Here is a 12,945-nt window from a genome sequence, read left to right on the forward strand (position 1 = left end):
TGATCCTCCCATTTTCTTCTCTAGTTTCTTTTGTTTTTGGTTTTTATTCTGGAAGAATTTCCTCAATTTTTTTCTAACTTATGCATTTTCAATTTGACTATCAAATTGTGTTTTCTAAAAGCTTACTCTTTTCCTGTTTTGGGATTTTTTTTTTTTTCTTTTTCTTTTTCATAGCATCCTGCTGTTGTCTCACAGATACAACATATTACCTACCCTGAATATATATATATATTGTTTGGGTTCCTTTATTTCTCCATTTGTCTGAATTCTTTTGTTCCTTTTTTGTTTCCCATTTTTAAGGAGCATTTCTCTAATGTCTTGCATATTTGAGTGGGATGCTAAAGGTGAATTAGAAATTCTGTAAAGGGCAGGGCCTGTTTCCTGCTGAATTTCATTAGGAAAGGGGGTTTCTCATTGGGTATCCTCCATTTCGTATCTGGGATTCTTTTCCTTGAGTCAGTTCACAGTTTAGTTTCTTTAAGAAAAGATCCTCCCAAGCTTGATCCAAGTCTGGCTGTTGCTATGTTGAGGTGCAGACTTGAGAACCCCTGATTTCCTTATGGCATTTTCACTTCCTCCCACCCTTGCTTCCTTTCAGTTCCAAGCCCCCTATTTTCAGAGTGTATTAGGTTCCATTTCTCCAGAGAATAAATAAACCTTTAGTATCCTGTAGGGATGATGTTGAGGGACAGGGACCTTTGGAGATGGGATGGATGTGTTCCACGTACATATTTCTAAACATTCTCCCTGTTTTCAATTCCCTGTTGCGCACTTTCCTTATGTAATACCTGGTATTTGAATTGCCAAGTTTTTCTGCACAGTAGATTAGCTTCTGGGGTATCTTCTACTCTCCTGTTTCCTTACTTGTTATTGTTTTTGTATCAAAGTATACCATTCAGAGAGGTGCACAAATCCTAAGTGTTCTATTTCAGTGATTACCACTATAATAGCCATCCCCATGTTGCCACCACTCGGGTCAAGAACTAAAACCTTAGAGAACTCCACAGACATGTCCTCCTAATTCCTGTCTCTCCATTCTCTCAGGATAAACCTCTACCTTGATTTCTTATACCACAGATTAGCTCTGGCTATTTTTTACTTTATTGTGTGAACACATTATACCTTACAGTACTATTAATGGTTAGTGAATTCTCCAGGCATTTTTTTCCTGTGCTTGGTCAATACTGAAGTATTATTTGGTGTTGGAAGTGGGACTATCATTAAAAAGTTAGTAAAATCAAAATGAAATAATTTAAAGGCCTGAGTGAAAGATAAGTGGTTATTATTTTTCTTGCTACATAGATTTTTACCTGTGATCTAAATTGCTATTTTCATTTGAACTAACTCTAGAAACATAAGTGAAAATCTAATGAGTCCATCTTTTCTTCCTCCCAGGTAAAGCAGATTTTTATCAAGACAGGGACCCCCTCAGGGTCTCAATAAGCCGAGAACAAAGTTTCTTTGACAGCCCACTGGACTGTGCTGCATTTGGTTGTCTTTACCCAATTGCCCAGGAGAACATCTGTGGTGATGACCCCAATGAAGCAGGTGAGAGAAATAGGAAGTAGAACTGCTGTGTGCAAGGAGATGTAGACAAAAGATATTTATTATAGTGTAATTTGTAATAAGAAATGGTGAATAACTCTAGTGATGGTTGGTAATAGAATCATTATAGTATATCTATACTGTGTAGTCCTTTGTTGTTTTTAAATGAAGGGGGTAAAACTGTCTTTATGCATTGAGAATTGTCTGGAATGATAATCACCAAAGGTACAGTACCTTTGTTGGAGTCTGGATTTCACTTTCTCGTTCATATGTTCATGTATTATAGGTTTTTTTGTTTTGGAGTTTTGTTTTGTTTGTTTTTCCAAAAAGCATGTATTTCTTTACACAAATAGTAGAATGAGGTAAGTGAAGACTAGTAATTTATTTAGAGACTAGTAATTTGGTTTTAAATTATTTTACTAAATAAATGCTAGTAGGAAGTATAGGAGGGTATGAGGTTTTTAGTTGGCAACCTCTACAAATTTTATATTTAATCTATTTGTAACAGTCCATATTTAATACTACTAAATATTATCTTTAAAATATTCTGTGGCATTCTAAATGGCATGCTTTGTGTTTAAAATATTTGGAAAAGAGTTATAAGGGAAAATATGTTAAATCACTTAATCCTGCCTCCCAAGCACAACCAGTATTAATTTTTTAATCTCTTTGAATTTCTGCATGTGTAAAACTGTTTTATATGTGTAATATTGCTTACCCTACAAAGCGTAGTTCTAGTTCATACTGCCGCATTAGTTCCAAGGTATCTTAAGTAGTTATCTTTTCTAACCAGAGTTTTTTATTTTAGCTGTCACTATAGTTCAATAGAATGAGAGATGAGAGAGCCAACATTTTAAAATAAAACTGTTAACTTTCTTTTAGATTTAGCCAATGAATACCTTTATTTCCTTTTTACTCTACCTGTCATTGTCTACTAGCCAAAGGGGATAGGAACATACCTATAGTTGAACAAAGCTGAGTGTTCTGACTTGTTGCAGTGAGGTAGAATGCTTGGGACAGGGAGCTCTGAAGTGTCTTGGTACAGGTATTAGAAGATTTGGGCTTGTATTAGGTGATTTGGGGGAGGCTTCAAGGAGGTGGGGCATTGCTTATGAGTAATGGAACAGGGGCAGTTCCATTACTGGAATTATCCAGGAGATAGGAATAACGGAGTGAACTTTATGAAAGCTATAACTGGTAAAGAAGCAGCCATTACTCTTACCAAAAAAGGCAAGAAAAACACCAAAGTGCAATAAGTGGTTGGTTATGAATGGTAGGAAAAGAAGGAATTTTCCTTCTTTCTACCTTTTGGTGCTTTCTGAAATCCTAATGAGTACATACTGCTTTTATTATAAATTATCATTCTTTGGGTGCCTGGGTGGTACAGTCAGTTAAGCATTCAACTCTTGGGGCAGCCCAGGTGGCTCAGTGGTTTAGCACTGCCTTTAGCCCAGGGCGTGATCCTGGAGTCCCAGGATCGAGTCCGAGGTCAGGCTCCCTACATGGAGCCTGCTTCTCCCTCTGCCTGTATCTCTGCCTCTCTCTCTCAACCTCTGTGTGTGTGTGTGTGTGTGTGTGTGTGTGTGTGTGTGTCTCATGAATAAATAAATAAAATCTTTTAAAAAAAATAATATAAAATAAAAAATAAAGCATTCAACTCTTGGTTTGGGCTCAGGTCATGATTTTGGGGTCATGGGATCAAGCCCTGCATTGGACTCCCTGCTTGGAATTCTCTCTCACTTTCTCTTTCTCTCAAATAAATAATCTTTTTTGAAAATTATTATCCTTAATTATATTTGACATATTAAAAAAATATAAAAATTAAACTTTCTGTCTCAGTTCAGGCCAGGATAAGGAGATGCTTGGTCATTTTTGTGATAATACTCATCGTTTTGTCTACAATCAGACATGAGTACTGGTAGCCTGATTTCCATCTTGATCCATCATGGTCACAAAATAACCTTTTAGGTATTGGTATTCTGTGAAATTTTCATGTTTAATGGGAGAACACCAAGGACAGGTCAGCTCCTAGCTCTCAGGCTGCTTTTCTCTTTCTTATAATCATCTCTACATTCATATTATCTCTGTATTTAAAAGGAGGGTATCAGCTTTATTACTTCTCTGTTCCCTTCCTTCCTCTTTATTCAGGTCCTCATTACCTCACCTTGATTTCTTAGTAGCTTTATAAAGATTATATCACTAAATTCAAGCTCTGTACCCTTTACTTTTGTAGGAAGGCAGGAAATGGTGCTTTGCTTCTGAAGGAAAGCAGGAAATTCTTCAATATCATAGGAAGATGGCTGTTCAAGGCTTTGCTTTCATGACACTGCTTCCCCTTTTCAGTAATCTCATACTGGTGATACTTGTTTCTCCTTCAGCAACCTCTCCACTGAATTCTGCAACGTTTTAAATAACTCTGACCTTACTCCTTTCTCATTTTTATTTTTCACCTCTTACTCTACCCAAATCCTCCCCCTGGGAGGGTATCTGTTACAGATAACAGTATAGTTATGATTATGCATTGATAAACCCCAGATTAGCTTCTTATCTCCCAACTAGCTTTTGGAATGAACTACCTAAGAAAAAATAACTACTGTAAAATTGCACCTTATCTTAGTTTCTTTACTGAAAATTTTAGCATGTATAGAAGAAACCAAGTAACAGTTTATTGGTTATATCAGGTCAGAATAATATATTTTTAATGAAAAGAAGATAGTAAAAAAAAAAAAGTGTTTAAAAACAAGTTGTACTTATTATAATATTCAGTATTACTTTTATTTCTGCCTCATTATCCATAATATTGATATTATTTTATAAATACAGGTACATGATGTGTGTGTCCTGGGTTATCTTTGAAAAAAACATTTCTTACAAAAACATTTAAAAAACATACTTCTAATGTGTGTGATATCTCTTAATAAAGTCATGGTGATAATGAGACATGTGTTTTTAGTTTATATGTTTGGTGGCAGTTTTAATTTTATTCTGTCTCAGAGCCACAGATAACTATACACTTTGACCAGCTTTCTTTCTCATAAATGTTGGCTCTTGGAGTAAGGGAAAAATTAACTCAGATACCTGAATTAGTATTAAGTGAGACAAAATAATTTTTTTATTGTTGTGGTTTTTGGTCTTTTTTTATATGCATTTTTCTCAACTTTGAGATCATATTGTATTAATAGAATATTCTTGCTTCACTTAATAGCAAAAGCATTTCCCATCATACTGGTAATTTTCTATTTGTAGAGTAATAAGTACAGTTTTTCCAGGAAAAAGCATATTGTGCTGACTAGGACATTTTAATGAATAATAAAATGAATGTTTTTGTTTCTTTTTTGGTCTAGGATAATGCAATTCTACAAAGCAAAATATGAAAGAAAATAGAAATGATACCCTCTGGTGCTAGGAATTTGACTTGTAATAATCTAAACTCTTCCCTCCTCCCTCCAATTTCAGTCAAGGTCAAGGAGACTGTGGCTGAGAATCATGCTGTATTAAGTTATGCTGTGGAGGAAGAACATACATATCTGAGTCCAGCTGTGAAGCCAGATAATGTTAGTAGTGTCTTAATGCGTACTCCATGGTTAGAGCTGTTTGGTTTCATGTTTTAGTTTATAGAAGTTGTGAAATATTGAAGTCTGTGTTCTCTGAGATCTGCTCTTATTGAAGTGGATCAGTGATGAAAATAGCCAAATCTGAGCATCAGAAGACCTTCCAGTCTACCTGATGCATGATCTCTCTAGTTCTGAGAAGCAAAAGTAATTTAGAACAATAAGGGCTTATGTCCGGAGGTGTGTATGTGTATACGTACGTGTGTGTGTGTGTGTGTGTGTGTTTAAAGGTGACCGTGTATAACTGAGGACTTGATGAATGAGATTGGGGGGTGGGGAGGGAATCTGTGTATAGATTTCTGAGCAATGATGAAAAGGTTTTACTACTGATCTTTACAACTATGAAGGTTTCTACACTTGATCTGAGCTCAGAGTTAATCATTACTAACGTCGCTGATTTGGGTTTTTTCTAGCTATTTCTACATTGTGGTGTAACGTTCCTCTTCATTTTTAGGCTGAAACAGAAGAGATTTATCATGAGCCATTATTGTCAATAACTATTTCTACTGGAAGCTTTTTAAGTTATGAGAACACAGATCTGAGCCTTACAGATCCAGGTAATAACATCAGCATGCTTGTAAATAAATTGAAAGGCCAGCATCAGCTGAGGTCAATACAGTGGTGAGCAAACACTGAGAGCTTGTCACAGTATGCTGAAAAGTTGTTTCTTTAAATCTCAGAAATAAACTGTTCATGCCTGAGAGAATAGTGGACAATATGATACTCCGTAAACATGACTGGACGTCACAGGCCTGTAGACCCACAGGGATGCTCTGTGGATCTCCAGCAACATTTTGAAAATTATCTGCTATTGTCACCTTTTCCCATTCAGTGGGAATCTTTCTGAGCAGATTTCTTAGTTCCTCTGATCCCTCGTCAGTGTATCTTGGCTCTGCCTCTCTGCCATTGTGTCTCTAAGGAACCTTGTGCCCAGCCATTAAGTATTTTCATTAAACTGAATTTTCAGGGTCATTTTCAGAGCATGTGGACCACAGGGAACAAGAATCTGCCACTGGTAAAGAAAAGGAAACCAATATTTTAAGTTCTGTAGTTCCCTCATCACAAGTTATTTATCAACGGCAGGACTCTGGAGAAGTTCATCAACCTGTGCTGCCTGCATTGGAAAAATTTATATCTGGTAAGACACACATGCAGCAGATGATGGACAAGCACATAAATGAAGCAACTTTGATGACTGAAAAAACAGACCTGTGGGCTAAAATTATTTTGAACAGTACTTTTGTATAACTTTCCATCCTTTTAGTTCTAAAGAGTGTTTGAGCTTCGTGTTTTTATGGACTGTTGCAGCAATTATGACATAGAAAGTGGAAGACAGTTGAGGGCATTTGTGAGAGAGGGGATCTGGAACCAATTAGACTGAAGAACCTGTAGAAGAGATGAGAAAATCTTCCTCTACCAGTGCAAACTTAACTCTGACAACTAAGGCAGTATTGCCAATAGTGAATAAGAGTTCACAGGTCAGACCTTGAGGCCCTAGTTTGATCATTGATTAGCTGTGAGACCATGGGCAGGTTACTTACTCCATCTTCTGTTAAAAGGGGGATGTTGGAGATTAAATGAGATAATACACATGAAGCACAATTCCTGGCCCATTATAACGTCCTATACAGTGGACTTTTCTTCTTTTTTTCTCCTCTGAAATCATTGATCCTAAAATGAAATAAGTAAGAATAACAAAGCTTATAGCAAAGCAGTGATCATATGGCTTCTTCTAATTAATCTCATAAGACTTTGGAGCTAGTAAAAATGGAAACTTTGTCAAAGGTTTTGGTCACTGAGAGCAGCCTCATTTTTTGTATGTGGGGTGTAATGATAGGACTTAATTGAAAGGATCTGCTGGCAGTGAAAATATAGAAGTAATTTTGTTAAATTGCAGTTACCTAAAATTAAATTTTTTCTTTTTCTCAAAATTACAACAGTTGACCTTGACTTTCCAGAATTGGAACACACTTTTCCAAATTTGCATCGTCAGCTATTTAAACCCTTAGAACCACATCCAGATTTTGACATATCATCATCATACTCTGGGATTTCTCAAGACAGCAGAGACTTTTACCAGGTATATTAACGTAGATGCTTCACTGCTGTGAATTTCCAAAAATACTTTATCTTTCCTTCTGTTAGAACAGAACAATGGTTCTTAACCTTCACTGCTGATTAGAATCATGTGGAAAGCTTTTAAAACTCCAAATGTCCAGGCTGTGCCCAGGCTGTACCCAGGCCAGTTAAATCAGAGTCTTGGGCAGTCCGAGAAGGTTTAGCACCGCCTTCAGCCCAGGGTGTGATGCTGGAGACCCAAGATCGAGTCCCACGTTGGGCTCCCTGCATGGAGCTTGCTTCTCCCTCTGCCTGTGTCTCTGCCTCTCTCTCTCTCTCTGTCTCTAACGAATAAATAAATAAAATCTTAAAAAAAAAAAAAAAAATCAAAGTCTCTAGGAGTGCCTAGGTTATCAGGAATTTTTTTTAAGCTCCCCAAGCAATTCTAATGTGGAACCAAGATTGAAAACCAGCTGTACTAGAATTTTATCCTGTAAGCCATATCTCTAGCGGCTTACAGGCTCATTGTATCTCCGTATACAAGGAGTATAATCCATAAAAGGCTTGAGAACATTTTTATTATTATTAATTTTATGAAATTTAAAGCCTCTTCCTGTGTCAGGCAGCTGATATTCAAACCTGGGTCTTTCTGCTTCCATAGCCTAACATCTCAGGCTGTCATACATAATAGTTCCCACTTTTCAAAAATGATCTCCTCATATTCTAAACTATCTGATTAATTTGCAGTTTGTTTTCTAAATAATAAAATCTATCTATCTATATCTATATATTTTTAAAGATTTATTTGAGAGAGAGCAGGAGCCCAAGGGAAGGGGCAGAGTGAAAGGCATTCCTTGCTGAGCAATGAGTCTGATGCCTTGATCCCAGGACCCCAGGATCATGACCTGAGCTGAAGGTAGACACTTAACCAAATGAGCCACCCACACCCCTAAATAATTTTTTTAAGTCTCTTTCATATTAACTGAAATGGAAGAATTGGGTTTAAATAGCAAATTATTGTGAAAGTTATATGGTTATTAAGGTATCATAGGAACAGGATTATTGACTCAATTGATAATACATAATCCATATTCTCTATTGTTTTTCCATCAGAACTCAGATTCTTCATGTGAAAGCCACCGTGCTGTTCTATCATCCAAAAGTACTGTTTCCTTCACAGCACTGAGGAGAACCAGCCTAAATTCTTCTAATATAAGCTTGAACCAGCAGCCTGATCCTCACTTGGCTCATGCTGCAGCTCAGATTTTTGCTGCAGAAAATACTGAGGGTATGATTAAGTTTATAATCTATTTTCCTTGGAAATTGTGCCTAGCAGCTCCTGGTGTGTCTCTGCTCCTGTCCTCACCCATCTCCAGTGTTATAACTTCTGTTTCTCTGTGTATTCATCTCAATAACAGAAATAATAATGCTGTTTGCATCTTACAGTTCTGAACTTGATAAAATAAAAAGCAAAAGTGCTGCCTCTTGTTACTCAACTTCCTTACCTCAACCCTTATGGTTAAGTTTTAAGTATCCTTCTAAAACTTCTTGTACAAATTTTATATATACACACATATATGTACATAATTTTTCGAAACATGTACATTTTAGTTTAAGTCTATTAAAATCAAAGTTCTTAGGGAAGAATCCTCATCATATCTAATAACCATATTTTCTTTATTAGACTAGGAGAAGATACATGGTGGAAGCGGTAGTTATTTGAAAATCACTGTGCCCATCCTATTAGTTTTTTATTCATGTATACATACATCAGCTTTCACTCCTCAAATTGTAGGAAGTAATCTTATTTCATTACTTGCAATTTAGTCAACTATCAGAGATTTTATCTGTATCCAGATTTCACATCCTGTAATTATGATTATTTCTTGCAGGATCTGAACAATCTTTTCAACAGCTTCTGCCAGAATTTTCTTCACAGGAGGGGAGTCAGCATGCTGATCTACCAGTTATTTTTAGCATTGAAGCAAGAGATTCTTCCCAAGGCATGGAAAATCACTACTCTGAAATAATGCAAAATAAGAAAAAAAGTGTTCATTTCCAGCCTTCTGTAGGAAATGTGCAGAATTCAGTCTTCAGTTCCTCTGATGAAGTTAATGTATTTCTTCCCTTAAGTCAACAGCATAGCACTCCATGTGGGTCTACCTCTAGTGAGTGCTCAATAAAAACCCAACCAGAAGGCAGAAAAGAAAGACTGGGTTTTGAAGAACTATCAGAAAGAGGGATTGATACAATGTTAGAAAGTCAGGGATTCAGTGGGAGCAAAAATGAAACCCGTAAGGTTTTAAATATAAAATCACATGTGGAAGAAATTGATTCTCCCTACAGAACAGTGGAGATGGGAACTTCAGTCCAGGCACCATATTCTATTCAGAATGAAAAATATTTTGAGAACTCAACTGAGGCAGAAACTCCAAAAATCAAAAATCTTTCTCAAGTAGCACAATCAGAGCTTGCTTTAAGTTCTGGATCACTACAGAGCTCTATTCCAGTATGGGTAAGTGAAATCTGTTGTATGTAAATAAATTCATTTCCAAGAAAGACCTTTGAAACAAAATTCAAGGGAAGCAATAAAGCAACTTGTTAACACTCCTGAGACACTCTTGTAATCATTGGGAATCTCCAACAAAAGGTCTGCTCCCAGTTGACACATCCATCTTCAAGCAGCTTGGCCTGTGCTTCAGCCTCTTTGTACTGCATTGGATTACCGTGCTTGGTTTCAACTAGTCGCCTGAATATGCTTTTTACCTTCTAGTATTGTTTGCCCTTCCACAGATAAACAGAGGATAGAAATTATATTGAGACCAACAAGAGTGACCTCTAGGCCACAGAGGTGGCCTTTTTGCAGTTTTTGTTTAGTAATTAAATTCCCTCTAAAAATGTAGTTTGCAGCAGTGGCCTCTGTGTGGCTGCAGCCCACCAGCTACTGCTCTCATTAGATAGGTTACCCTCACAGGTTCTGCAGAGCCCCACCAATCTGCATTTGTAGTATCTGCATAGCCCTACAGTAAGCATTTGGGCTTATAATAGTTATTCATACAATTAATCATTGCACCTATCCCCAAAGTCTTAATTAAAGGGGAGTGGGGGAGGCACCACCTTGGTCTTCACAGAGACCTTCCTCTGTAACCTGTATTTTTACATTTCTAATGTCTTAAGGCTGTTTTTGGATACGGTTTCCTTTTGAATTTTATTGCACAGGAGACAGAGTCTGGCCATGGTATAATGGAAGAACCAGAGCTTACATTAGTAAGCACCAGTGATATCAGTATTGCGGAAATGGATTTTGCAAACTTAACTCTTGAAGAAAAGGAAGGAAATGAGGCAAAAAGCAATTCTCAGGTAAATTTTATAGCTCCCTTTAATATGAACACACCTTATTTATACAGCAACCTATAGCTGAGAATAAGGAAACAAGTTTTTTCCACATGGCGTTTTTTACATTCTTGCTTGCAGACAGTATCTTTCCCTAATTAGGTGCAAATGCAATCAACTACAAAGTGAACAGAAAAAGGGACAGGCTCTTAAACTGCCCAATAGCACTGTTCTGTGCCACTTAATAATAGTCCTAAAGACATTTATCTTATGATGCTATAGACCTCATCTTATTAGAACTTGGAAGTGTAGGGACTCCTGAATGGATTCAATAAAAGATGAATTTGTTCCAAAAATGTTCTAAGGCAGCAGAGCTCTGGAAGATAGGTTAAGGACCAGAGGGAGATACGGAAGGAGTGCTATTACCTGAAAAATTGAGGATGTTATTTCAAGTTATAAAGCTTTCTAACACTAAAATAGTTTTTAAGTTCTGTTAGATGCAGGTTCCTTATACTTTTCCCACTGTAAGCAAACCATTCCTGGCAGGCTCATCTCATTTCTTAGAAGGTAGTCCTTGAAAGGAATTCTCCAGGAAATTGAATTCTAATTAGTAAGGATTCTGGGTTGTAATAGATGAATCCACTGATTACAGACCTGCAGCTGGAAACTAAAAAAGTTCAAGTCATCACCCAACTATTTGTCTATTAATTTTCCCTCTTACAGAGAAGTCCCTGTGGCAGGACTTGATGCTGGATTAGAAAGAAGAGAATTCACACCTAGTACTTATTTCCACGATCAGTAAGTAGAGCAGAATAGCTTTTGGCTAGAGTAGGCTGCTCAGGTAAAGCATCTTAATAATAAAGCCATTTATTAAAAACTTTGCCAGAAAACTCAGTTCTGCAGTTTAGATGTAAGAAACCACACAAAGCAGTGAAGGCAGCAGAACAGGAGCTAAAGTCTGTTGGACATGGGATTAAGAGTAGGCATTCCTCTTTCTGCCTCCCCCTAAGACCTCATCTTTGTCTACCAAAGGGAACCAGGGGTTCGAAACTATTAAAGGTCTAGAACATATGCTTGTGATTCTGTTCAATGAGGTGAACAGTGCTAAATTCATCTACCATTTTTTTTGCAATTAGGTGAGTACAGCAACCTCAGATTACCCAGACTTATCAGAACACCACGTGGAAGAGCCAGTAATCCTGTGTGCAGGTATGCCTTTGGGAGTTTGAGATGCTTAGTGTTAACAGAGGGGCCAGCAGGAGTTCCCTATTCAGCTCCAGTGTCCATGTTGCCCAAATCTTTTTTTTAAAACAGAAACCCCTCCAAACATCACAGCTCTTCCTGGGAGCTTACAAGAAGCATTTTTAAAGAGGAAAAAACTATTTATGGAGAGATCCTCCCAGAGACAGAAAGAAATAAAGAATAAATTTCGTGTTTCTGAAAAGTCTCAAATCAAAACAGTTAAGGAGAAACCTATAGGTATGTTTCACACCACCTGCATCAGTTCTCACAAGAGAATGTAGCATTGCAATGTTTGCCAAGTCCCTTGTTCTCTGCTCAGGCTCAGCTGTGAGTCGCCTGAAGGGTGTGAATAAGATGAAGGTTAGAGTGTCACTTCCTGAAGACAGAAAGAATGCACAAGCCCTCATGCATCAAAGAGCCCTAAGGTAGAGGTGTGTGTGTATGTGTGTATGAATAGTAATTTACATTCCTAAGGTGTGTGTCCTAAATTGTGTGAACTTTTTACAGATTATACAGTCAGTTAGCTGAAGTCAAACAGCAAAGGGAAGAGAAAGCAAAGCAAGATGCATATGCCCAAAACAGAGCAAGGGCAAAAGAATTTCATAAGGTGAGCTAGGTCCTCTACAGGTATTTTTCCACATCTAGGGTATACTGCAGCTGTTAACTGCATTTTATTTTTGTTCCTCTACAGAAAACACTAGAGAGACTTCGAGCCAAAAATACATGCTGACTTTCTACTAAAGGTGTAAAGTTCTACTAAAGGTGTAAAGTTTTTTTAAAATTATGTATGGTATAGGCAAAATTATTTAAAATTAATAAATTTTTATTTAAGATATTTGACAAGGTTAATACAATTTTTATTTAAGATATTTGACATGTGATTCCTTCGGCCGCCAATCACCATAGTTCCACCAAAGCCAGAGTGATGATCTTCAAAATAGCACTGAGGACGAAAGTAGACACTGGTTAAGGGAGTCATTTCTTAATTCCACTTGACTAGTCATAGAAGCAACTAAATCCTGTATCTCCTCAGGAAAAAACATAGCACTATTGAGTAACTATTACATCCTATGGAGAACTCCAATATTTGGTCACAGCGTTAAGAGCTCTTGGTTTTAGTCCCACAAGCCCTCTTTGAAATGACCTACTACAAGTT

The 12,945-nt window shown here is 37.1% G+C and overlaps 2 protein-coding genes and 3 non-coding genes across 37 annotated transcripts in view; 3 read left to right on the top strand and 2 right to left on the bottom strand.

The window, feature by feature from the left end:
* Positions 1-12,624, top strand: part of CEP295 (centrosomal protein 295) — a 53,400-nt gene extending 40,776 nt beyond the window's left edge. For 6 of the 10 annotated variants that reach the window (XM_025993213.2, XM_072726175.1, XM_025993215.2 and 3 more), the window contains 13 exons: positions 1,396-1,548; positions 5,002-5,099; positions 5,611-5,713; positions 6,124-6,294; positions 7,097-7,236; positions 8,328-8,502; positions 9,107-9,729; positions 10,434-10,574; positions 11,684-11,756; positions 11,862-12,026; positions 12,109-12,214; positions 12,297-12,396; positions 12,481-12,624. In XM_025993213.2, the coding sequence (XP_025848998.2) occupies positions 1,396-1,548; positions 5,002-5,099; positions 5,611-5,713; positions 6,124-6,294; positions 7,097-7,236; positions 8,328-8,502; positions 9,107-9,729; positions 10,434-10,574; positions 11,684-11,756; positions 11,862-12,026; positions 12,109-12,214; positions 12,297-12,396; positions 12,481-12,519 (2,087 nt within the window). In that variant the 3' untranslated portion in view covers positions 12,520-12,624. Of the gene's footprint in view, positions 1-1,395; positions 1,549-5,001; positions 5,100-5,610; positions 5,714-6,123; positions 6,295-7,096; positions 7,237-8,327; positions 8,503-9,106; positions 9,730-10,433; positions 10,575-11,683; positions 11,757-11,861; positions 12,027-12,108; positions 12,215-12,296; positions 12,397-12,480 lie in introns of those variants that run through there. The other 4 variants (XR_011995166.1, XR_011995167.1, XR_011995169.1 and 1 more) reach the window with 3 other exon arrangements.
* Positions 1-12,945, bottom strand: part of TAF1D (TATA-box binding protein associated factor, RNA polymerase I subunit D) — a 44,318-nt gene that overhangs the window by 21,453 nt on the left and 9,920 nt on the right. For 9 of the 24 annotated variants that reach the window (XR_011995191.1, XR_011995192.1, XR_011995189.1 and 6 more), the window contains one exon: positions 12,625-12,732. The exons of 2 other annotated variants lie outside the window; for them this stretch is intronic. The gene's annotated coding sequence lies outside the window, so the exon portion shown is untranslated. Of the gene's footprint in view, positions 1-4,209; positions 6,828-8,867; positions 9,236-12,624; positions 12,733-12,945 lie in introns of those variants that run through there. 13 more of the 24 variants (XR_011995179.1, XR_011995182.1, XR_011995173.1 and 10 more) reach the window with 4 other exon arrangements.
* Positions 5,217-5,296, top strand: LOC112915914 (small nucleolar RNA U2-19). The gene has a single exon (XR_003234201.1). It is a non-coding gene; the product is annotated as a small nucleolar RNA U2-19 (small nucleolar RNA).
* Positions 5,458-5,527, top strand: LOC112915913 (small nucleolar RNA U2-30). Its single transcript, XR_003234200.1, has one exon. It is a non-coding gene; the product is annotated as a small nucleolar RNA U2-30 (small nucleolar RNA).
* LOC112915909 (small nucleolar RNA SNORA25) lies at positions 12,807-12,935 on the bottom strand. The gene has a single exon (XR_003234196.1). It is a non-coding gene; the product is annotated as a small nucleolar RNA SNORA25 (small nucleolar RNA).

The sequence above is a fragment of the Vulpes vulpes genome, chromosome 11 (genome assembly GCF_048418805.1).
Source record: "Vulpes vulpes isolate BD-2025 chromosome 11, VulVul3, whole genome shotgun sequence".
NCBI lineage: Eukaryota > Metazoa > Chordata > Mammalia > Carnivora > Canidae > Vulpes > Vulpes vulpes.